The 25741-nt window shown below is 50.9% G+C and overlaps 1 protein-coding gene across 1 annotated transcript; it reads right to left on the bottom strand.

The window, feature by feature from the left end:
• Positions 1–8082: 8082 nt before the first annotated feature.
• LOC131576623 (myosin-6) lies at positions 8083–24868 on the bottom strand. Its single transcript, XM_058833536.1, has 39 exons — positions 24755–24868; positions 23732–23933; positions 23100–23243; positions 22372–22528; positions 22182–22209; positions 21981–22089; positions 21808–21900; positions 21622–21685; positions 20995–21093; positions 20750–20853; positions 20098–20236; positions 19744–20012; positions 19280–19450; positions 18826–19135; positions 18648–18721; positions 18424–18511; positions 18222–18339; positions 18017–18140; positions 17688–17824; positions 17472–17598; positions 17252–17380; positions 16922–17164; positions 16512–16688; positions 16265–16410; positions 16100–16190; positions 15442–15831; positions 15226–15352; positions 15005–15123; positions 14430–14626; positions 14063–14246; positions 13822–13987; positions 13616–13740; positions 13225–13533; positions 12926–13129; positions 11174–11299; positions 10796–11071; positions 10285–10380; positions 8301–8435; positions 8083–8219 (listed from the first exon to the last, which is right to left on the bottom strand). The coding sequence occupies exons 1-39, from the start codon at positions 24856–24858 to the stop codon at positions 8199–8201; spliced, it is 5922 nt and encodes a 1973-aa protein (XP_058689519.1). The 5' UTR covers positions 24859–24868; the 3' UTR covers positions 8083–8198.
• Between the last annotated feature and the right edge of the window lie 873 nt (positions 24869–25741).

Genomic DNA, 25741 nt, shown 5'->3' with positions numbered 1-25741 from the left:
TTGCTTTTTGCATTTAGCATCCACAGGAGCACATGAAATTTTTAAACACATGACTGAGTGAAACTGGGTCTCAACCAAGCTGCACCAAAACTGAAATGAACCTCAGTTCCACTTTACAAGTCAGCACATGGGATTGAATTACTGTTATCAAAGTTAAGTATGACACGTAGACCACAGAACACAATTGGTTCTTAAGTGAGAGAGTAAGGGACTCAGAAACAGCACTTCCTCTCTGACCTAGTTCAATTCCTTTAAGAGGCACTGCAGCAAGTCAAATTTTCATTTTCAGTGCCTTAAATCTATGATTGGAACAAACAAAAAAAAAAAAAAAAAAGAAGAAGAAGAAGTTTCACCAACAAGCATCAGGGAAATTTAAACATATATTGCTTGCTTGCCTGTTGCCACAGATCCAGTAAATATTCCCAAGCCTATCCAGTAATGAGATGTTCCCATTTACACAAGACATCATTCTGAACTTGCACTAGTTATTCATCTCAGCAAAGGCTGAGGACTTTTTGTCCTAAAATGTCCAACATCTGCCCTTCTGTTCAAGAAGGGAGGTACTAGTGTTCAAGTACATCAAATGCCTTTCCAGGAATACCCCAAAAGCCTATGGTAAATGTGGCAACTGAGATTATAGAGGATATTCAAAAAACATAAGGCTTCAGCATCTAAACTGGGCAGGGGCAGGGAGGATGAAAGGGAGGATAGCAGAGAGGTCTCCAAGACAAAACACTTGTCAGTACAGAAAGATTTGTCTGGGGTATAGTTTATTCATACTTACTTTGTCTTGGTTACATCTTTCACTCAAAGACAGCTAGCACATTATCTTTGGGAACTCCCATTTCAAAGTAAATTAAACTTCATTTTCAGAACAGTCTTCTGTTCTTATCTTCTTCCTTACCCAAGATTACGAAACAAAATGTGTCTTCACCAAGAATGAATTGCAGAAGAAATAAAGCATAAGAAGACAGAAACTAACTACTGTTTTTTATTTATACTGAAGTATATGTACCATATAATGTGATAGGAAACTGCATTTCTTACACTACACCTGCAGCATTTAAGAAAACAAGGCTTTCTTCTTGTTCTCTAACTGCAATATATATATTGATTCTGGAATACAGAAGCTCACATGGATTACAACTTCCCTCCTATAAGAAGCAACAGGCCCAGACAGAGAAGTGTTTACAAGCTCTACAAACAAAGCATCATCACAGGATGTCTCTCCATCCTACCTTCTTTTTCTCTGCATTTTCTTTGTCCCCAGCTTCCCACTGCCAAACACTTTTTGTACCAAAAACAAAAGGCCCACTTCTTGTCTCATAACTGTTACCATAATGGTCATCAGCCATAAACTCTGTGAACCATATAGTCTGGTAGAGAGGAAACACAGCTCCTGCAGGCAAAGATTTAATGCTTGTTTGTACAAGGTATACAAATCCTGCACTTTAGTACAGAAGTGTTCAAAAATGTTAACAGGTAAAGAAAGAGGCCAAGATATGTTGGGACTCAGCATTCTTACTGTGGCTTCTCAATCCCTGTGGGATTGGTACAGTGTGAGTACCAGTCAGGTGCAGCATATGCGGCTGGAGGGGACTTCATTACCACAGGAATATAGTGCTTCAGTACATCAGGAGAAAAAAAGACAAAAGCCAATACTTTTCTGACTTCTTATCTAGTTGCAAAAGCTCTACCTTTGTTTTCAGATTGCTGTTTTGTCAGGAAGAAATTAATTTCCTCATTTTTTCATGAGTTTATTTCAAAAGTCCAGAGGATCCTTCTGTAGCATCTACAAACACTTTATACCACACTGAAGCAAAACCAAAGAAAACAAAGGAAAACCCAAGAAGCCACACAGATGTTCATCAGGTAGGCCTCCTTTCTTTGCCAGCCTCATGTAGGCTGAATCAGTCTCTTTGATCCACTTCCCATGGCACCCAGACAGTGGCATTTCATGGGGAGCTCTTGAAAGGTCACTTAGACCCAGAATCTGGGAGGGAAGTAGGCTCTTCTCTGGTTGTTTCAGTGGCATAGAGTATTGCTGTCATGAAATAACAGAAAAGAAAGTATTTATGGTAAAAGTTAACTGCTAGCATCCCTTTTTCAGGCAACTTAACAAATTGAACACACCTGGAACATGAATGAGGTGCTACATTTCATCGTAGAGACAAAAGACCAGGCTTGCTTATTCTAGGGGAAGCACATGCAATTCCTAGGGAATCAGATGCAAAACATTTTTGTTTCTGTTTTGAGACAGCATTCAAGTTTTTCCATAAAGTGGTCTCATACAGAGGATTGTGCTTCTTCATTCAGAAAACTAGTTCCAAGGACAAATTTACTAGGAAGAAGAGGTGGACAGCTTATTCTATAAGCACCTGGAGAATATTTCACAATCTCCAGCCCTTGTTCTTGTAGGTGATTTTAACCTACCAGACATCTGGTAGGAACTTAATACAGCAGAAAAGAGGCAATCCAGGAAGTTTTTAAAATGTGTGGAGGTCAACTTTTTGTCACAGATGGTGAGTGAGCCCACCAGGGGAGGGACTATGTTAGATCTATTGTTTGCAAACAGAGATGGGTTAGTGGGAGATGTGGTGGCTGGAGGCAGCTTGGGACATAGAGATCATGAAATTATAGAGTTCTCGATATTTGGTGATATTAGGAGAAACATCAATAAAACTTCTACATTGGACTTCCAGAGGGCAGAATTTGGCCTATTTAGGAGACTTATTCAGAGAGTTCCTTGGGAAGCAGCCTTTAAAAACAAAGGAGTACAGGAAAGGTGGGCACGCTTCAAAACAGATACCGTGAGGGTACAGGAACAGACTGGCCCTGTGTGCAGAAAGATGAGTTGCCAAGGAAAACATCCAGCCTCGATGGGCAATGAGGTTTTGAAGGAACTTAAGAAAAAAAGAGGATGTATCAACTTTGGAAGGAGGGTCAGGTCTCTTAGGAACTATTTAAGGGGGTTGCTAGTGCATGTAGGAAAAAAAAAAACAGAGAGGCCAAAGCTCAGTTTGAACTTAATTTGGCAATTTTTTAAAGGATAATAAAAAATGTTTTCATAAACATATTAATGGTAAAAGGAAGAGTAAGATCAGCCTTTGTTCTCTATTGGATGTGGGAAGGAACTTAGTAACTGCAGATGAGGAGAAGGCAGAAGTGCTTAATACCTTCTTTGCCTCAGTCTTTAGTGGGAAGATGGCTTCTCCTCCGAACAACTGTCCTCCTGGGCTGGTTGATGGTGTCAGGGAGCAGAATGGTCCCCCTGATATCCAGGAGGAGGCAGACAGAGAGCTGCTGACCTGCTTGGATGTTTATAAATCTATGGGTCCAGATGGGATCCACCCTAGGGTGATGAGGGAGCTGGCAGATGAGCTTACAAAGCCATTCTCCATCATTTACCAACAGTCCTGGCTCACTGGTGAGGTTCCAGATGACTGGAAGCTGGTCAGTGTGACACCCATTCACAAAAAGATTGAGAAGGAGGATCCTGGTGATTATGGGCCAGACAGCCTTACCTCAGTACCTGGTAAGGTAATGGAGCACTTTATACTGAGTGTCATCATGCAGCATTTACAGGATGGCCAGGGTATCAGACCCAACCAGCATATTTAGGAGGGTTTAGGAGGGTAGGTCATGTTTGGCCAACCTGATCTCCTTTTATGACCAGGTGACGCACCTGGTAGATGCAGGAAAAGCTGTGGATGTTTTCTATTTGGACTTCAGCAAGGCCTTTGACACTGTCTCCCACGCCATACTCCTGGAAAAGATGGCAGCCCTCAGCTTGGACAAGAGCACCCATTGCTGGGTTAAGAACTGGCTGGATGGCCAGGCCCAGAGAGTGGTGGTGAATGGTGCTGCATCCAGCTGGCAGCCAGTCACCAGTGGTGTCCCTCAGGGGTCTGTGCTGGGGCCTGTCCTGTTCAATATTTTTACTGACAACATGGGTGAGGGTATCGAGTCTTTCTTTAGTAAATTTGCAGATGACACTAAGCTGGGAGTGTGTGTCAATCTGTTGGAAGGTAGAATGGCTCTGTAGAGAGACTTGGAATGATTGGATGGATGGGCATAATCCAATAAGATGATGTTTAATAAGTCCAAGCGCCAAGTCCTGCATTTTGACCACGATAACCTCCTGCAACATTATAGGCTGGGGACTGTGTGGCTGTGTTATGTTGCACTATATGTTAAACTAAATGGTTTTTCCGAGTTGTTCTCCTCCTGGGTCTATGGCATGTTGGATTCTTCCCCCTTGCCCCTCCCCTTTGGTTTCACCCCCTTGGCTGTAACCTGCCTTCCCCTCCCCCTTTTCCCTCAGTTTAAAAATCCCCACAATTCCTTCCTTGTCTCTTTTTTCCCTCTAGCAGTTCCAGAATTAACTGAGGGACAACATTCTGGGAAGAGAAAGCCTCCTTCGTCTTTTACCTTTGTCCTTGCCATACCCCTCCCACCTCCAGTGGGCTGGAGCTAGTCGGATGATTTTCCAAGGCTGGGAGCAAAGGGATTATGGCATGGCTGGGGACAGTGCCCAGGCAGAAAGGGACCTGGGGGTACTGGTCAACAGCCATCTGAACATGAGCCAGCAGTGTGCCCTGGTGGCCAAGAAGGCCAACGGCATCCTGGCCTGGATCAGGAATAGTGTGGCCAGCAGGAGCAGGGAGGTCATTCTTCCCCTGTACTCAGCACTGGTGAGGCCAGACCTTGAGTGCTGCATCCAGTTCTGGGCCTTCAGTCTAGGAAGGATGTTGAGAATGTTTGAGTGCATCTAGAGGAGGCTACAAGGCTGGTGAGGGGCTTGGAATGCAAGCCCAATGAAAAACAACTGAGGGAGCTGGGGTTTAGGGAGAAAAGGAGACTCAGAGGTGACCTTATCACTCTCTAGAACTTCCGGACAGATGGTTTTAGGCAGGTGAGGGTTGATCTCTTTCTCCAGGCAACAACTGACAGAACGAGAGAACACAGTCTCAAGCTGTGCCAAGGGAAATATAGGTTGGATATTAGGAAAAAGTTTTTTACAGAAAGGGTGATAAAGTATTGGAATAGTTTGACCAGGGAGGTGGTGGAGTCACCATCTCTGGATGTGTTTAAAAAAAGACTGAATGTGGCACTAGGTGGCATGGTCTAGTTGAGGTGTTTTAGGGCTGGGTTGGACTTGATGATATTGAGGGTCTCTTCCAACCTAGTCATTCTATGATTCTGTGATCAAAAGCAGTGACAGGCACATGAGACAGCAAAAAACACTGCAGCCTTTGGCTTCCTGTCCTTCACACGCACTGACTAAAAGCAAAGACAGTAGCTGTCCATTGGCAGGTCTTTATTTGTAAAACAACCAAACCCAATCCCCAAGTAAAAAAATTAATAAAGAACACCCTATCTCTCCATATATTTTTCAACTTCTAGTGAGCAAAAGAAAATAAAAACAAATCCTTCAAAATGGGAGAAAATGGACGGCAGATAAATAAGAAAAAGCTAATACAAGGTACTGTGCCATAGAAGATGCAAGAGGTACTTACTGGTGCGACTCCAGCTGCAGCTGATGCCATTCTGTCGGTGTAAAGGCACCACTTCCAGGCAGCAGCTCGCTGAGGAGCTCCTGGCACACACACACGAGCTGGCTGTGCCCAAACTAAACCCCAAGAAACAACCCAAAGCTCTGCCTCTCCCCAGGGTCAGGGGCGCAGAGGCACCAGCTGGCACTCGCTGCCGCCTCCTGGGCGGGTTCGTTCCCCGGCGCTCTCCCGTTGACAATGCTCGGGGTCCTCATTGCCCCCTGCAGCTCAGAGACTGGAGGGCGATTCACCGAATAGTGACCTGCAACCCCCAGGAAATAGGCGGGACAGGGCCCGAAGAGGAGACGCGGCTAGAGCTGAATCGCGCTGGGGGCGGAGCGAGACCGGCCCACGGTACCTCTCTCCCTCCCTCTTTCCTCTGAGGGGCTTGGAGTTTGGCTCGGTCCTGCAGTGCCAGTTGCAGAAGGGGCGCAGAGCGGAGCGCGGGTGGCCCTCAGCTCAGAAAGCAGCTACAGCCGTGCCGGGACGCCTTCCTCCCTCCCACTGACTGCCCATCCGGACCTTGCCGCTACTGGGAAACTCCATCTCAGCTGAAGCCAGGGTAAAGTCCATCCTTTATTCCATGGCTTTTACCATTCTGTGCTATTTAATCTTTGCCTTCTAGCCAGTCCATATACTGACAGCCTGCTGGTACTCTTTTGGGTCCTTGAAATACCCTCTTCTGAGATTTTCTTTGTTTTCCTGGAGCTGGCAAGCCATTTTATCCACCAATGCTGCATCTTCATCTTTCCATGTCTGGGACCTGGAGAACATGGAAGGATGACAGGATGTACTGGAATGGTGAGACTGGGAGAATGTGGACGGATGGAGAGACATGAAGAAAATGGTGGGGTGATGGAACATGGAAGATATAATGGGACATGGAGGAGGTGGAGGGCCAGAGGGGTGGTGGAATGGGGGGATGATGAGTTATAAAGATGCTGGGATGTGGAGAGGATGGACAGATAGTGGGACATGAGATTGTGGGATGTATAGGGACATAGAGGAAATGGAGTGGTAGAGAACATATAGGGATGGTGGCATACGGTGGGACAATGAGCCATAGAGGAGATGGAGGGACAATGAGAAATGGAGGGTAACAAGTTTGAGGAGGCAGGATTGTTGGGCCAAGGGGTGGTGGAACAATCGATGGACAGGCCAGACAGGTGAAAGCATTTGGAACGGAAGGACAGTGGGACATGTTGGGAAATGGAACATAGTGGGTAGTGGGACAGAGCAGTTGGTGGCTAGGGGAACACCAAGGCCAGGACCAGAAGCAGAAGCAGAAGCTGCAAGCTCAGGAACCAGGAGGTCCCTAAAGGCCTCACCCAGGCTTTGTGCCACATGTGGAGGTAACAAATGCTGGCCCCCACCTCCTGGGGACCCTCCCTTCCCAGTCCTGTACCTGCCTCCCAGCACATCTCCTCCCACAAACAGACATGGATTGGTGCGAGGAAGGCTGAGATACCCTGTGCGGCAGTGTGAAATAGTCCCCATTGGTAAAATCATATTGTGGGGTGGGTTGCAACATCTTGTAGGGTGTGCCAGGTCCACATTTGTCGGCATTCCACAAAATGTTTAGGGTTGGAAGGTACCTCTGAAGATCATCTAGTCCAACCCCCCTACAAAAGAAGGGTCGCCTAGAGAATTTACACAGGAACATGTCCAGGTGGATTTTGAATATATGCAGACAGAGACTCCACAACCTCCCTAGGCAGCCTGTTCCTGTTTGTGGCCTGTTCATGGAACTTTTCGTGTTTTAATTGATGGCCATTGCTTCTTGTCCTGTCTCTGGAGACCACTGAAAAGTCTGGCACCATTTTCTGGACACCCGCCTTTGAGATGCATTGATGAGAGCCCCTCTGAGTGTTCTCCAGACTTAGGCACAACTCCCTCAATCTCTTTCCCTGGAGAGATGCCCCAGATCCCAGATCATCTTTGTGGCCTCTGCTGGACCCTCTCCAGTAACTCCTTGTCTTTCTTGTGCTGAGGAGCCCAGAATTGCAACTACAGTACTGCAGATGTGACTTTTCTATGGCCAAATAGAGGGGTAGGATCATCTCCTTTGACCTGCTGGTCACACACTTCCCGATACACCCCAGGACACCATTGGCCCTCCTGGCCCCAAGGACACACTGCTGGTTCATAGTCAACTTGTCACCCATCAAGACTCCCAAGTCTTTCTCCACAGAGATGCTCTCTCATCGGATTCAGCAGTGGCCTCATATTTTCCCTAATCTTCCTTTTTCTGCTGATATACCTGTAGAAGCCCTTCTTGTTGTCCTTGATATCCCTTGCCAGATTCAATGCCAAGGGACTTTAGCCTTCCTCACTGCACCCCTGATTACTCTGACAATTCTCCTATAATACTCCCATGTGGCCTGTCCCTTTTTCCACATCCCATAAATTTCTTCTTCATAAATTTCAGATTTACTAGAAACTTGTGTGAGTTTCATCCATATTACAGGTGCCATACAATGGGGTAACCCCACCCTCCCCACACAAACCCAACCCCACACAAACTGCTGCTGCTCAGTGCTTTTTATTGGCTGCTCAAGCTTGGGGGACTAGGGGGAGCTGGGGACTCGGAAGTCTAAGTGGGACAGCTGTGTGTTCAGGTAGGATATTTGGGGATCCAGAGCTTCACTCTTCACTGAGTCCCTTCTGATGGAGGAGAAAAGGGGGGTGTTGTGGGGCAGCCATGGGATGGCCCATGAGCCACCTGTGGGCAGGGGAAAGTCCCACCTTGGCTCCAATGTCACGACTCTTGGCCCGCAGCTTGTTGACCTGGGACTCAGCGATGTCGGCACGCTCCTCTGCCTCATCCAGCTCATGCTGTGCCTTGCGGAATTTGGCCAGGTTGGTGTTGGCCTGTTCCTCCTGAGGGGGCAGAGACATCAGTGAGGCTCCCACACAGCTCTGTCTGGCCTCCTGCTACCCCATCTGCTCTCCATATATCTGACTTACTTATTTCTCCATCTGGCCTACAATAGAACCATCTGCTTTTTCAGACATCCCAGTTTTGAACCACCCAACCATCTACTCAATCATCCATCCATCCATCCATCCATCCATCCATCCATCCATCCATCCATCCAATCTTATACCCACATAAACTTCAAGCCATCTGTCCTTCCCTCCATCCACTCAGCCTTCCTTCCTTCCTTCCTTCCTTCCTTCCTTCCTTCCTTCCTTCCTTCCTTCCTTCCTTCCTTCCTTCCTTCCTTCCTTCCTTCCTTCCTTCCTTCCTTCCTTCCTTCCTTCCTTCCTTCCTTCCTTCCTTCCTTCCTTCCTTCCTTCCTTCCTTCCTTCCTTCCTTCCTTCCTTCCTTCCTTCCTTCCTTCCTTCCTTCCTTCCTTCCTCCCTCCCTTCCTCCCTTCCTCCCTTCCTCCCTTCCTCCCTTCCTCCCTTCCTCCCTCCCTTCCTCCCGCCCTTCCTCCCGCCCTTCCTTCCGCCCCTTCCTTCCGCCCCTTCCTTCCTTCCGCCCTTCCTTCCTTCCTTCCTTCCTTCCTTCCTTCCTTCCTTCCTTCCTTCCTTCCTTCCTTCCTTCCTTCCTTCCTTCCTTCCTTCCTTCCTTCCTTCCTTCCTTCCTTCCTTCCTTCCTTCCTTCCTTCCTTCCTTCCTTCCTTCCTTCCTTCCTTCCTTCCTTCCTTCCTTCCTTCCTTCCTCCCTCCCTTCCTCCCTCCCTTCCTCCCTCCCTTCCTCCCTCCCTTCCTCCCTCCCTTCCTCCCTCCCTCCCTTCCTCCCTCCCTTCCTCCCTCCCTTCCTCCCTCCCTCCCTCCCTCCCTCCCTCCCTCCCTCCCTCCCTCCCTCCCTCCCTCCCTCCCTCCCTTCCTCCCTCCCTTCCTCCCTTCCTTCCGCCCCTTCCGCCCTTCCTTCCTTCCTTCCTTCCTTCCTTCCTTCCTTCCTTCCTTCCTTCCTTCCTTCCTTCCTTCCTTCCTTCCTTCCTTCCTTCCTTCCTTCCTTCCTTCCTTCCTTCCTTCCTTCCTTCCTTCCTTCCTTCCTTCCTTCCTTCCTTCCTTCCTTCCTTCCTTCCTTCCTTCCTCCCTTCCTCCCTTCCTCCCTTCCTCCCTTCCTCCCTTCCTCCCTTCCTCCCTTCCTCCCTCCCTTCCTTCCTTCCTTCCGCCTTTCCTTCCTTCCGCCCTTCCTTCCGCCCTTCCTTCCTTCCGCCCTTCCTTCCTTCCGCCCTTCCTTCCTTCCGCCCTTCCTTCCGCCCTTCCTTCCTTCCTTCCGCTTTTCCTTCCGCCCTTCCGCCCTTCCGCCCTTCCTTCCTTTTGCCCTTCCTTCCGCCCTTCCTTCCGCCCTTCCGCCCTCCCTTCCACCCTTCCTTCCTCCCTTCCTTCTGCCCTCCCTTCCAGCCTTCCTTCCTCCCTTCCACCCTTCCTTCCGCCCTTCCGCCCTCCCTTCCACCCTTCCTTCCTCCCTTCCTTCCGCCCTTCCGCCCTTTCATTCCACCCTTCCACCCTTCCTTCCACCCTTCTGCCCTCTCTTCCGCCCTCCCTTCCTTCCTGCCTTCCTGCCTGCCTGCCTTCCTCCCTGCCTGCCTTCCTGCCTTCCCACATCCAACCATCATCTCTCAGTCCCACCCACCCTCTTCACCCCCTGATACTCCGGCCCTTGACCACCTCATCTCAAGGTCCCCTGCTATTCCCCACATACCCTCCCACATCCTAAATCCACCCTGTCCCCTCCTGGGAGGTGGTGCCATGGCTGCCTGCCTAATGCTCACCGCCTCCTCTGCCTGTCGCTTGTAGGCCTTGACCTTCATTTGGAGCTTGTCCACAAGGTCCTGGAGCCGGACCAGGTTCTTGCGGTCCTCTTCTGTCTGTGGGGTGAGACACGTGGATCATGACATCACCCTACCTGTGCTTTGAATCACCACCCAATCTACAAGGGTCAGGATAATGATGTTCTTGGGGAGTGGAGACTCTCTAGATCTGTTGGTAGCCTCAGCTCTGGGAGCAGGAGGTGGAATGTCTTCTTGCTGCTGATGAGGTCTCACCTGAGGTTCTGGATGCTGGGACAGTGAGAGGTGTCCTGGATGGCTCATAACCCAGACCATGTTCTGAGTCCCACTACAGTATCAGACATACATGCAGTGGATAGTCTAGTATAGAATCTAGACAGCTTGTGTCTCTCTGGCCAGCACGTCAGCCATGTTCTAGGTCATATACAGCATGAGATATGAGGCTCTATGGCCAAGGGGCAGTAATTGACCTAAGCCAGCTGAAAAGCCCCACCTGGTAGCTGAGCTCCTTTACACGACGCTCGGACTTGCGGAGACCCTTGACGCTCTCGGCATGGCGCTTCTGCTCAGCCTCCAGCTCATTCTCCAGCTCCCGCACACGAGCCTCCAGCTTCTGCAGCTGCTTCTTGCCCCCTTTGAGGGCCAACTGCTCAGCCTCATCCAATCTCATCTGCAGGTCCTTGATGGTCTGCTCCATGTTCTTCTTCATCCTCTCCAGATGGGCGCTGGTATCCTGCTCCTTCTTCAGCTCCTCTGCCATCATGGCCGCCTGCCCAAGGAGAGAAGCAAGCAGAGAAGGAGGACCAAAGCATGTTCTCCATTACACTCCAGTGGAAGGTATTCTAGATGTTGGTCCCACCATGGCACTCACATCAGTGATGGCTTTCTTGGCCTTCTCCTCAGCATTCCTGCACTCCTGGATGGCCTCTTCCACCTCTGTCTGCAGCTGGGAGATGTCGGCCTCCATCTTCTTCTTCTGGTTGATGAGGCTGGTGTTCTAGAGTTAGAGGAGAAGATCTCAGGAGGTGTCTCTTGAACTGCTGACCTATCCTTCTTCAGCTCCCATGTACTTAATGCCCCCTTACTCCCTGCCAGCTCTGCAGGCCTAAAGGATCTGGAGATCTTGGTAAATCAACCCATTAGAAGCCCACACCCATGGATGGAGGTGGCCTCTCTTCTTGAAAGTATTTGAGGTTGTGGTAGTTTGACATTTAGGGAAAGGAGTAAGAACCACCCATGGAAGTGATTTCTTTGAGAGAAGCTGCTGGGAGCTGCTTCTGTGCCTGAGATAGGCCAATAGCTGGCCAGTTCTGAGAACGAACAGCATTTTGCACCATTGAAAATTAGGTCCACCTCTGTGAATACCTCCTTTTAAAAACCACAAGCCCGGGAATTCTCTTTTTTTCTGGCCTTGAAAGGTAGAAGAGCTCTGATGAAGCCAGCCCTGCTCCCCTGTGGCCTGTGCAGCCTTTGGGGGTGGCTGGGCCAGACCCCAGTGACTCCCAGGCAGGAGGATGGAGGTCAGGGGAGGGAGCCCAGCCCCAGGCTGGGCCAGGCCACAGCTGCTGACACTCACCAACCCCCACCCCATCCTGCACAGACGGCTCCAGGACACCCCTCCCAGCAGCTTCAGGGCTGAGGGAGGCACTAACATGGCCTGAAATACATGTTAGTGTGACTAACACTGTGACTGCTGCAACCAGGGAAAGATTTAACCCTTTCATTACACAGATGACCAGCAGACCTTGTCCCTCTCTCCAGGAAAAGAAAAGGATGGAGTGACATATAGAGAGACAACATGAAAACATCAAGGTCAGTAAAATAAAGAGTTGAGCCTCAGATGGAAGAGGGATGAGGAGATGCTAAATGGGGCTGATATACTCTTTTGGTAGGGCCATGGAGATGGACAATGATATAGTGAAAATATCTCCTTTGATTCATAAAAGAGTATTGGGGGAATTAAGTATTCAAACTGTAAATTTGAGCAGAGATATCCATTGATGAAGCTAAGCAGATGTTCGAGTAGCTGTAATCCCATGAGACACTTAAAGAGAGAGAGAGATGAGATTTGATGAAGATCCTTTGCCCCCAGGGAGAGAAGGAAACCTCTGTTCCCAGAGATGACCACAGAGACAGATGGAGAGAACCTTTGCCTTTGAATAAATCATCCTTAAAATAATACCCCTTGAGTTCATGGCCCATGGACACACCTCTAGGAGGGCTGTGAAAATGGGAGGAAATTTCATGATGGCAGAATTTTACCCAGGCGGCAGCTATTCATAGAAATGAAAAGCCACGAGAATTATTTCTTGTGGAGAAGTCTCCATGGCATGACAAAAGAAAACTCGTCTCCCTCCAAAGACTGAGAGAAGACTATTCTATAGTTGGTACTGTTTTAACATCCCAGGTTTTGTCTCTACATTGTCATTTGGGAAAGGAAAAAGTTGGGCAGAGGGAGGAAAGGTTTCTGGAGGTTTTATTCTGGTTTCTTATTCTTGTAGTCCTGTTAATAAAGTTTCTTTATACCTTTTAAGTCTGTTTTGCCCTTCTTCTAATCCATATCTCACAGTGAGAAATGAGTAAGCGCCCTAGTGATTTTAAAAACCCATCTCAGAGGTCTCACCTGTGAGTGGAGAAGCTGGACCCTCTCACTGGCCTCAATCAGCTCCTGCTCAGCCAACTTGCGGGCCCTCTCAGTCTGTTCCACAACTGCCTGCATCTCCTCCAGCTCTGATTGAAGGAGGCTGTTTCTCCTCTCCACAATAGCAATATTCTCCTTCAGATCTTCATTGGCTCTTACCGCATCGTCCAGCTGCAGTTGGGTATCCTGTTAGGATAAATAGGATGCACTGATGTCCATCAGCCAGCAGCTGATGGGGTTAGGGGGCTAGGAAGACCTCCCTACAGGTGTGGTGATCCCACCTTGAGGTGAGCCTGGGCTCCTTTCAGGTGGCACTGAGCTTCAACAGCCATGCGGTTGGCATGGCTGAGCTGAATCTCCATCTCATTGAGATCACCCTCCATCTTCTTCTTCAGCCTCAGGGCCTCGTTGCGGCTCCGGGTCTCAGCATCCAGAGATGTCTGCAGTGAGTCCACCACCCGCAGGTGGTTGCGTTTGGCCTGCTCCATCTCCTCATCCTTCTCAGCCAGCTTGCGCTCATAGTCTGCCTTGACCTGGTTGAACTCCAGTTGAGCCCTCAGAATCTTTCCCTCCTCATGCTCCAGAGAGGCCTGGTGGAGACAAAGAGAAATTAGGGGGCCACCGAGAAGACTAGGACAAATTAGGGCCTCACAGGGATGTGATTTGGCTCACTTCAGCCTCCTCCAGTGCAGCCTGGAGCTCCAGTTTCTCGGCATCCAGCTGCTTCCGGACCTTCTCCAGTTCGTGGATGGTCTTGTGGCTGCCACCCAGCTGCTCTGTCAGGTCTGAGATCTCCTCTGCCCAGATGATAACCCATCAGACTTGGTCAAAGGTAGTGAAGTACAACAAGGTGGGCAGAGGGAGTACCACAGTCTCACCTTGGAGATTCTTGTTCTCCCTTTTGAAGGTCTCCAGGTGCTCAAGTGACTCCTCATAGGCATTTTTCAGCTTGAAGAGCTCAGTGCTGAGGGACCTGGCCTCTTTCTGCGATGCCTCCAGCTCCATCTGTGACTCTTCAAACTTCTGTTTCCACTCAGACAATACCTGGACCAAAGCAAGGGGTCACTGTTTGTCCCCATGTCTCCCATCTTCTCCTGTCTCACCACTGTATCCTCCTACTTTGTCAAAGTTTCTCTGCTTCTTGTCCAACACAGCAGCTGCTGCATTTGATCGCTCCACATCTGCCATCAGGTCCTCAATCTCATTTTGCAGCCGGTGCTTGGTCTTCTCCAGTGAGGAACACTTGGCATTGACCGCCTCCACCGCCTCCTCAGCCTCCTGCAGCCGCTGGGCCAGCTTCTTCCTGCCGTGGGAGAAAATCTGGCTGTGGTGAGCCATGGACCCAATGGGTCAACTCAAACCTTCCACCCACTGTTCAGCTCTGGATATCTACCATCTCCATATACCTATACATTCTCCAGATTCTTCTAAAGTGGAAGGGTGTCCACTCTCCCCTGCCCTGAGATGCCTGCCTGAGATTACTAACTTGGCCTCCTCCAGCTCCTCAGTGCGCTGGATGGCATCTGTCTCATACTTGGTCCTCCATTGTGCCACCTCAGAGTTGGCCTTGGAGAGTGAGCGCTGGAGCTCAGCCTTGGCCTCTGTCTCCTCCTCATACTGCTCCCTCAGGAGGTCGCAGTCATGCCGGGCCGACTGGAGGGCGTGGGCCAGTGCATTCTTGGCCTGGGAGGGAGAGGCAAGGAGAAGGTGAACTTGAGCTATGTGTAGGTCCTCAAACTTAGTAAGCACTGGCATTTCTAAGCCAAACCTTCATCCCACCCAAATTCAGCACATCTAGACCCAGAGAGATCTAAAGATGGGTATCTCTAGTCTGACCCAGTCCCCTCATCCAATGCTATTCAACCACCATAGGCCAACCCAGCTGCTTCAGAACTGACCTTCTTAGCCCAGCCTCTCAGCTGTTAGACTAATGTAACCCAACTCAACCACTCTTAGATGCAACCACCCCACTGAACTGGTGTGAACTTGACTTTCATTTGGTGCTTCCACCTTGTTTTGTGGCCTTCCTGGAGACCCTATCAGCCATCCCACAAACCTCACCTTCATCTCCTCCTCCAGCTGCCTCTTCAAGTCCTCCATCTGCTGGGTGTATGACTGCTTGCCCCTAGTTAATTGAGAGACAAGGGCCTCCTTTTCCTCCAGCTGGCGGGACAGCTCTCCTGCAGAGGTAGGGCAGGTTTTCAAGGGTGTGGCAGGGTTTGAAGATATGGAGCAGGGGCTGAGGATATGGGGTGAGGGGTATGGTGTGTCAGAGTTCCCACCATTCTCAGTCTGGAGTTTGGCCCGTTGGGTGCTAGTGTCATTGAGGACTCGTTGTGTCTCCTCCAGCTTGGCCCTGTGTTCAGCTGCCTGGTCCTCCATGGTGCGAGAGATCTTCTCCATGCCCACCTTGGAGGAGGAAATTATGGAGGGAAGGAATGAAAGAGGAGAATGATGCCCATGATGGAGACAAGATGTTCACCATGCCCTCCTTCTACCTTGGCCTTTATTAGTTGCTCCATGTTGGAGCTGAGGTCATCCAGCTCCAGTTTGAGGTCACTCTTCTCCTTCTCCAGCTTCTGTTTGACACGCTGTAAGTTGTCAATCTGCTCGCTGAGCTCAGCCACACTGTCGGCGTGTTTCTTGCGCAGTGCTGCAGCTGTGGCCTCATGCCGCAGTGTGGCCTCTTCCAGATCCCGCCGCATCTTCTGGAACTCTGCCTCCCGCTTCTTGTTGAGCTCGATCTGCACTGATGTGGCACCGCCTGCCTCCTCCAGACGCTCACTGATCTCCTCCAGCTCTCGTGACAAGTCTGAGCGCAGCTTCTCCACCTTGGCTCTGCCTGTCCGCTCTGCTTCCAACTCCTCCTCCAGTTCCTCAATCCGTGCCTGTGCTCCAGGGATGGAGTGGCTGTCAGCAGACACTGTTGGGCTCCACCCATCTTTTCCATTTAGCTCAACCAATTGAGCTGGAGACTCTTCAACACAACTCATCGCAATAAGCTGAAAACTCTTCATCTCATCCCAAACATCTGAACATTGTCAACCAGCTGGAAATTCCTAAACTCAGCCTAACTAGATAGAGACTCTTCACCTCAACCCAACAAGCTGGAGTCTCTCCAGTCCAGCCCAAATAAGCAGAGAATAGATTCCTCACCTGCAATTCTTTCAGCTTCTTCTGGAGCTGCAGAGCCAGAGCCTGCTCATCCTCAACCTTGCTGTTCTGCTGGTTGATCTCAAACTCTTTCCTGCAAATCAAAGCATTAGCAGTGAGGTCCCTGCCCTTGCCCAGTTTAGACTAGGGAAAGAGGTCCATTTTTACTTCTTGAGCTTCTCCTCCAGCTGTTCCTTGTCATTCTCCAGGTCCATGATGTTCTCCTGGGTCAGTTTCAAGTCACCTTCCAGCTTTCTTTTGGCCCGTTCCAGGTCCATGCGGACCTTCTTCTCCTGTTCCAGGGAGCCTTCAAGCTGTGTGGAAACATGGAAATGGGGGGAAACCTCAGTTTTCCATCATATCTGCTCCAGAAACCTCCTCAGCACTACCCATTGTGGGACCAGATCATACTCACGTCATCCACTTGCTGTTCCATCTTGAGTTTGGCCTTTGTCAGGGTGTTGACTTTGTCTTCCTCTGCCTGCAGGTCATCCAGTGTCTGCTGGTGAGATTCTTGCAGAGCCTTCTTTTCCTTTGTTAGCTTGGCAATGGTTTCATCCAGCCCGGCCATCTCCTCTGTGAGGTTCTTCACCTGAAGGAGGAGAAACACTAGGCCTCCAGCTTAGTCCCAGAGGTAGAGCAAAACTGGGTGAAGCTGCTGTTGTTCTTGGTCAATGAGGCCACTACAGTGGTAAAGAACTCAAAGGATGTTGAGTCTTCACGTAGCCCAGATCAACTAGGTTTGAATCTCCTCAACCCAACACAACCAGGTTGTGTTGACCCAAATCCCCACAACTTAAGGTCAAGGCGTCTCTCCACCCTCACCTTGTTCTCGGTGGCATGTTTCTCCTTCTCCACCTTGGCCAGAGTCAGCTCTAGATCATCAATATCCTTTTTCAGCTCTGAGCACTCATCCTCCAGCTTCCTCTTCCTAGCTGTCAGCTCTGCATTCATCTCTTCCTCATCCTCCAGTCGCTCTGTCAGCTCCTTCACCTTGGCCTCCAGCTGGATCTTGTTCTTGATCAGCTGGTCACAGCGCTCCTCAGCATCATTAAGGTTGTCCTGCTCCTGTATTGGAGTGGTAGATGAAGTAGGGTGGCCTTAGAGGGGTGCTGGTCAACCCCTAACATGGTTTTGGGGGGCAGTCTCACTCACAGCCTGCACTTGTAGCTGAAGGTCATTCTTCTCCTGCAGCATGGAGACCATCTTCTCCTCCAGCTCCTTGCGCCGGGTCTCTGACTTCTCCAGGGCCTCCTTCAGCCGCCCAAATTCTTCCTTCATGTTCTGAAGCAAAGCCCAGGAGACCAGTAGCTACTTCTAATCCCCTCCATCCATCAACCCCACCCAACCCATTTTGGATCCTACCTCCTCCTACCTGCATCTCTTTCTCTGTCTCAGCACTCTTCAACAAGGGCTTGATCTTGAAGTAGAGCTTCATCCAAGGCCAATTCTTCACCCCCATGAAGGCCCTGATGTTCCACTGGATCACCAGCAGTGAGTCCCTAGAATGGTGACACAGATGCCACTATACCATAAACCTGGTGATGCACCAGGGGTCCCTTCTTAAGGAGAAAGACCCTCCCCCTCTCACCGGCGCTCCAGGATCTTCTTGAACTCAATGCGCATGAGCTGCCCTCGGGCCTGAGCCTGGATGCGAGTGATGATGCGGGAGAGGCGCTCGTCTCGCATCTCCTCCAGAAGTCCCAGCAGCCCAGCCTTGAAGAAGACCTGATGAAGGAAGGAGGGAAGTGAGAGGGTGAATTGGTTGGGAAGGGTTCATAGACAGATGAATGGGTAATAGGTTGTTGGGGGTATGAAGCAATGGATGGTGGAGTGGATAGGCACCACATCAGTGGTGAGACAGTGGGGTCCACATGACCCCATGGGTAGTAGGACCATGGAGAGACCATGTGCCCATACCTTGGTGTGTCCAAATTTGTACTGGTTGTGGTCAATGTCAATGGATCCCAGGAGCTTTTCAGCGCCTTTGCGGCTGTCAATGAACTGCCCCTCAGGGATGGCAGCAGGGTTCAGGATGCGGTACCTGGTGAGGAGAGAGTGCATGAAAACCCTGAGGTCAGCCACAGTTCGGTTGTCCACCACTGCCTCATAGCTCTGTGCTTACCGCTGGCGGAAGTCCCCATAAAGGATGCGATTGGGGAAGCCCTTGCGACAGATGCGGATGCCTTCTAGCACCCCATTGCAGCGCAGCTGATGCATTACCAGGGGATTATCCATCACACCTGGCAGTGGGATAGAGGGGTGGTGTCAGCCACAAGCCACACCTACTACCCTTTTCCCTGCCCTCAGCCTGGCCCTTTGCTCACCTGGCTCCTTCCGCTCATTGGGGATGATGCAGCGGACAAAGTGAGGGTGGGTGGTCTTCAGGTTAGCCATCAGCTTGTTGAGGTTCTCCTGTTGAGGAGGGAGGAGGGAAGAAGCTGACTAATGAGAGAGCAAGAGAGGTTCTATGGGACTGAAGGGGTGATCCGCCACTCAGGAGGTTATCCTCCCACTGCCCCATATTGGTTCCACTATGTAGGTCCCTCACCCGATGCAGTGCTGAGACAGTTTGAAAGGAAGAACCTTTCTTCTTAGCTCCTTTCCCCTTTCCTCCATCACCACCTGGAGAGAAGAGGGATAGGGTAACACAGGAAAGAGGGTGACTAGTGAAGAGTAGTCTTCTCCATCAACTCATCCCTCCATCACCCCATCATCCATTCACCCACCAGCATCTGCCCCAGCATAGTTGGAGAAGAGGTTGGCCAAGAGTTTCAGGGCTGATTTCTGGTAGAGCCCCACCACCGTCTCATTGAGGGGGTCCTTGTTCTTCTCCAGCCATCCAATGATGTTGTAGTCCACTGTCCCAGCATAGTGGACAAGAGAGAAATGGGCCTCTGGCTTCCCCTTGACATTACGTGGCTTCCCAAAGTTGGCCGTCTTGCCCAGGTGATTATCAAAGAGCTTGGCCTTGAATGTCATGTCTGAGGCTTTGGGAAACATGCACTCCTCCTCCAGGATGGACATGATTCCCATGGGCTAGGAAGAATAAACCATGTTGGTTACAGTACACACCAAGTACAACCCAACTGGCCAACTTTGAGGTTCCTGCCAAGCCGCAACTGAAAGGACCCTTCCCCAAAGGTCCCTTCAGCCCCCACGAGATCCTGGGGGAGGTGGTACCTTCTCAATGAGGTCAATGCAGGCCTGGAGGTCCATGCCAAAGTCAATGAACTCCCACTCAATGCCCTCCTTCTTGTATTCCTCCTGCTCCAGCACGAACATATGGTGGTTGAAAAACTGCTGCAGCTTCTCGTTGGTGAAGTTGATGCAGAGCTGCTCGAAGCTGTTGAACTGGGGAAGGAGAGGAGATAGCAAATGGGGTTAAATGGATCAACTCAACACTCAACAGGGTCAACAGAATGCTTTATGAGATCCATAGGTGAACCTGAGTACCAACCGGGTTAACGGAATGCCCAGTAGTATCAATGAGGTCAACTCAACACCCAAGAGGATCAACACAAGGCCCAAAGAGATCAGGTTTCCAGAAGAGGTCAACATGAAGTTTCAGAAGGTTATCTCAACACTCAACTGGATCAACACAACCCCCAAGAGGACAAATACCCTGCCAGCCCCTCAGTCCTCACATCAAAGATCTCAAATCCTGCAATGTCCAGCACACCAATGAAGTACTGCCTTGGCTGCTTGGTGTCCAGGGAGTTGTTGATCCTCACCACCATCCAGTTGAACATCTTCTCATATACAGCCTTGGCCAAGGCCCCAATGGAGTAGTATACCTGCTGGACATTCTGCCCCTTGGTGACATATTCATTGCCCACCTTTACCCGAGGGTGACACAACCCTTTGAGAAGGTCAGCTGAGTTCAGCCCCATCAAGTAGGCTGACTTGTCAGCATCTGCAGAGTGTCAAAAAGAAGACATGCTGTCAGATTCCACCTAACCTGGTGACCTCAAGATCTATGTCATCCTGTACCCACTCACCTTCAGTACCATCTGGTTCTGCCTGCTCTTCCCGTTGCTTCTGCTTGAACTTCATGTTGCCAAAATGCATGATGGCACCTGTCAGCTTGTAGACACCAGCCTTCTCCTCAGCTGTGAAGCCCAGGACATCAAAAGCACTCTGGATGATAGGTGGAAGGGGGTGGGAGAGAGCATTGCCACCAGATGTGGTCATGACTCTCTGCTGGCCACGATTTGTGTCCCTCTGCCCTTCCAGCTTATAAACTCCTCCATTCATCTGTGGACTAATCCAACCATGGACTCACTTATTATGGATTCACTTATCCATCCATCAGTTGACTCATCCATCCATGGGCTCATCCATTCACCATTAAGTCCATCCAAGCATCCATGGGCTCATCCATTTGAGGACTTGTTCACCCATGGACACATCTGTCCATCAAAGTACTCCCCTACCTGTTTTTTCTCCACCTTCTGCCTCCTGTCCTACCTTCTGTCCCTCACCCCACATCATCACAGTCCACCAACCTACCATCTTCCACCCTTCCTATCCTCTACTTCTCATCCCTATGTTCCTCCTCTCCTCTACCCATCCATCTTCTACAATTTCAACCATCCACCTGGCACTTCACCTTCAACACGTCATGGGGATGTCCACCTGCCCACCACTTACATCGGTTGCCAACAGCTCTTCAGAGTCATCGATGGAGGCCACAGTCACCTCTCCTTGGGAGACATAACTGTAGTCATAGGGGTTGTTTGTGATGAGAAGCATCTCTGTTCCATGGGCCCAGGACAGAGAGAAAAACTCAGCATTTGCACTGGCTAAAAGGCCCCAATCATTCTTAATTACCCCAGGAAGGAGCAGAGAATTGGAGGAGAGGAAGTAAAAGACTCAAGACCAAGCACCCTACTCACCCAGCAGCTCTGGCTTCTTATTGGAGAGGATCTGGTAAAAGATGTGGTAGTTTCTTTCAGCCTTCAGCTGGAAAATGACACGGGACTTCTCCAGGAGGTCTGGGGTGGGTATGAAGAGAAGATGGGTGGAAGTCGGGAGGAGGAGATGGATTGAGATATGGAGAGATGGATGATAGGATGAGGAGATGGAAAAGGAGGGGTATCAGGATGGGGGGATGAGGAGATGGAGGGAAGAAGAGAGGAAAATGGAAGGTCAGATGGATAGTTGGATAAGATGATGAATCCATCAACCATGAAGACAGATGAAGGGATGAACATGGGTGGAGGCAAGGAGGGAGGGAGGAAGATAGCCACAAGAAGATGGAGGGACAAAGAATTGGAGATGGAGGGTCAGGTGGATGGTGGGATAAGGAGATGGAGATGAAGAGGTAATTGGATGGAGGGAGAAAGGGAGATATGTATGGATGAAGAGTTCCTGGGTGGATGGATGAAGTTCATGGGTGGATGGAGGAGTCCATACATGGATGAGTCCTAGGACGGATGAATAAATCCATGGATAGGTAAGTCCATGGATGGATGGATGATGGACTACAAGACATCTTCCCCTTGGGCTCTCAACCCACTTACAGGTCTCAATGTCAGCTGATGCCAACTTCCCCGTGGCCCCAAAATGGATCCGGATGAACTTCCCCTGGGAAAGCAGTGGCAGGAGGTGGAGGTGGCTGCCTTCATGCAGCAGATCCCACACCATAGAACCTGTCCCACAAACTACCCCACAGACCCTTCCTCATAGAACCCACCCCCATCACTCACAAATCGGGATGAGTTGTCATTGCGAAGGGTCTTGGCGTTGCCAAAGGCTTCCAAGGCAGGGTTGGCCTGGATGATCTGGTCCTCCAGGGTGCCCTGGATGAGGTGGGACAAAGCTAGGTGTGGACACCACTGGGTAGACACTCTGCCAAGGGCACATAGACTGAGGCACTCACCTTGCTGCTATTGGTCACCTCCTTTTTGCGGTCACCAATGGCAGCAATGCTGGCAAAGTATTGGATGACCCTCTTGGTGTTGACTGTCTTCCCCGCCCCGGATTCTCCGCTGGGAGGGCAACAGTGAGATATTGGATAACACCCTGGTGGATCCTTCATCCCACCCCACTGCTGGGGGGAACGGAAAAAGCAGGGCCTTACGTGATGAGGATGGACTGGTTCTCTCGGTCTGCCAAGGAAAGAGAGGACTCAGGTGGGATGAAGTTGGGAAACATGCTTGAGGTCTTGGGGTTGAAGTTCTCCATCTTCCCAGGTGTGAACCAGTTCTAAGTCAGGAGCCATTATTTGGAGTGGGGTCTTTTAGTTTAAGGTCCTTACAGAACATTCTTACCTGTCAGCATGTTCTGGTAGGCATTGTCAGAGATGGAGAAGATGTGGGGTGGAGCTTCACTCCGCTTCTTTCCCCGGTAGGCAGCCACCACCTCAGCATTGTAGACAGGCAGCCACTTATAGGGGTTGACAGTCACGCAGAAGAGCCCTGAGTAGGTCTGGAGAAAAGGGCAGGTAGGTCAGAATCAGGAGGTGTCACCCCACCAGGTGAGCACATTCTAGGTCTAGGTGGCCCAAGGGATATGGTGACAGGATGTCCTGATTTTGGTTGTCTGAAAAGGGGCTGGAGAAGGGACATCTCAGTACTGGGTGGCCCACAACATGCAGAGATGGGACATCTCATGTGTCAGTGGCCCAAGGGGTCTGGGGACGGGACATAATATATCCCATGAAGGGGGCTATTAAAGTGACATCTTGGATCTGGGTGGCCAAAGGGGTCAGGGGATGCAACATCTCAGGTCTTGGTGGCTGAGGCAGTCTAGAAATGGGATATCTTGGGTCTGGGTGGCCCAAGGGAGCTGGAGAAGGGCCACCAGGTTCCAGGTGTAGCAAAATCCATGAAAAAGCCACACCAGGTTTAGGTGGCCCATAGACTCTCTGGAAGGCCCATCTGGTTCCAGGAATCCCAAGAGCTTTAGGGAAAAGTCACTAGTTTCCATCCACCCCATAGGCTGTGAGGAAGGCCCTGCCTACATCCCAAGTGCTCCACAGGCTTGTGGGAAGGCTCACATAGATCAACCAAGAGGCATAGCGCTCCTTGAGGTTGTAGAGGACGGCAGGTTCATGGAGGAAGGTCAGCATAGCCATGTCCTCAATCTTGTCAAATTTGGGGGGATTCTGCTGGTGAATGTCAGCTTCCTTCACCATCACTGTCTGGGGGGAATGGGGACATATAGGGGTGGAGGTTGCAAGGTGTCCATGGCTTGAGGAGTGTCCCATGGGGTAGGGGGTGCTCTATTGGTAGGATTTCTTCCATGGGTTGGGAGAGGTCTCCTATGGGTTGGGGGCTACCTCCCATCGGTTGGGACTCTTCAGTGGGTTAGGACCTCCACCACTATCAGTCTGGTTTCCCCCTCCTCTGTTTGCTCCCCCCCAAACTTTCAACCCCACACCTTCCTTTGACCCCTCCCCCATTAATTTTATCCCATTAATCCCTCCCTTCTTAATTTTTTACCCCCCTACTTCCCACCAACCCCTCAACCCCCTTTCTTTCCTCCACCTGCCATCTTTGCCCCCACCTTCCATCAACCCTTCCCATCCTTAACCCCTTCCTCCATTACCCCCTCACCCCCATTAATCCTTTGCCCTGCATGGCCACTTGCCCCCCTCCGCCCACCCACCCCTATCCCTCAGTCGCCTACCTCTCCCAGCTCAGTCTGGACGGTGGCCTCCCCTCCTTGCCGCCCCATCACCCGTCCCCGAACAAACTCCTCTCGGGGATGGGGGACAAAGCACTCGCTGCGGGGGTCAAAGGGCCTGGTCTGTGCTGCCAGCCGCTCCCTCTCCCCTGGCCGCAGGAAGGGGGCTGCTGCCCCAAGTGCTGCCAGCACTGCGTCTGCCATCCTGCCCCACACAGACAGGGACCCTGCATCACCTGGGGAGCTGTGAGGCTCACACAACCCCATTTGCCGCACCCCATTGCCATGCATGGGCCCCTATAGCCAGGCCCAGATACCTATGGTTGTGCCAGACACTATAGCCAGATACAGCTTTGTAGTTGTGCACAGCCCTGTTCAGGGGTCCCAATAGATGTGCAGGGAGCCCTATAGCCCTCTCCACACCCAAATAGTCATGCGCTGCACCGTGCACAAATTCCAGTAGTGATTCAGAGACTCCCTGCAAGGACCCCTATAGCCATTAAAGGACCCTTAATAGTGATATACAGAACCTCATGGTTGTGTATGGCCCCATGCACAGAATCCTACAGCCATTCATAACCCCAAGTATTGAGCCCTGTACAGTGCACAGACCCCTATAGCTGTAGGAAGACCCCTATAGTCATGCAGGGACCTCAATACCCATGCATCACCCCATGTACAGATTTCTGTACTGATACAGGCACCTCTACAACCAGGGACCACCAACCCCTGGTGTGATACATGGAACCCTGCAACACAAAGACCCCTATAGCCATGCACAGACCCCCACAGTGGTTCAGGCATCCCTACAGTGATGCACAGAGACCCATAGCAGTGCAGGGACCCCTATAACAATGCAGGGAACCTTAGAGTCCTGTGCAGCCCCATATGCAGACCCCCATAGCAAAGTATGGATCACCTGTAGTGATGTGCAGACCCTATTGCAACACATACACCCTACAGCAGCATAGCCGACCCCCCTCCCCAAGCACCCATTTCCATGATGCCCCACAGCATCACACTCACCTGCAGTCTGTAGATCTAGCAGGTAAGATGAAGGGATCTGGAAGGACATGCAGAGGATGAGTAGGGCCACACCCCATGCCCCCTACTGACCCTCTTTGCCCCATAGATCACTTTTCCACATAGACCCCCTGGGTGCCCCACAGACCATCAGTGTCCCTTTCATTGCTGTGTTTTACCCCACAGTTTCCCTCACTGCTTCTTAGGTCCTCTGTGCCTCATAACCCCATGTGTACCCCACAGGTCACCACATCCCAGAGAACCCCTATGTGTCCCATAGGCCCCCTGTGCCTCATATCCCCCACAGATTCCTGTGCCGCATAGATCCCCATATGCCCCATAACCCTCCTGTGCACCCCATAACCCCCCATATCATCCCTCAGCTCTTCATATCCACATCCCACATTCCCACTATGCTCCCCACCCTCTCCCTCTCTGCCCCACGCCAACACCTATGCCAGCCCCGCAGCCCCAAGGCCTTTATAGACCATCATGGGATGGGGAGGGGAGGAGCATTCCTGGGGAGGGGGTGGCTGATAAGAGAGAAGGAGGGGGGCACCTCCCACCCACTTCCCCAGCCACAAGGTGGCATCTCTCCAGTGACCCTGGCATCCAGGACCCACATATTCACCCCACAGGATGATCTATGGGGCAGAGCAAGGGTTGTCCTTTTAGGGGTGGGATGTGAGGTATGCTGGGGGCCTGGATGCCTGGGTCTCTTGTGCAGGAGGTGTCTATGAAGCCCAGACGTCTGGATCCCTCGGGGCGGGGGGGCGGGGGTGAGGGGGCAAGGAGAGGAAACTTTGGAGCGCTGGTGCCAGGGTCCCTTATGTGTGTGTGATCTAGGGGGTCCAGGGTGCTTTGGTGGGGTTTGTGCTGATTCTATGGGTCTCACATGCCTGGGTTTCTTGGGGGGGGGGGGGGGGGGGTCTATTGAGCCCAAATGCTTGGGTTCTTTGTGCATGGAGGGGATCTATGGGGCTAGGACTA

This window comes from Poecile atricapillus, chromosome 2 (genome assembly GCF_030490865.1).
Source record: "Poecile atricapillus isolate bPoeAtr1 chromosome 2, bPoeAtr1.hap1, whole genome shotgun sequence".
Taxonomy (NCBI): domain Eukaryota; kingdom Metazoa; phylum Chordata; class Aves; order Passeriformes; family Paridae; genus Poecile; species Poecile atricapillus.
The sequence above is the reverse complement of the archived record's forward strand: the minus strand, read 5'-3'. Positions and strand labels throughout refer to the sequence as shown.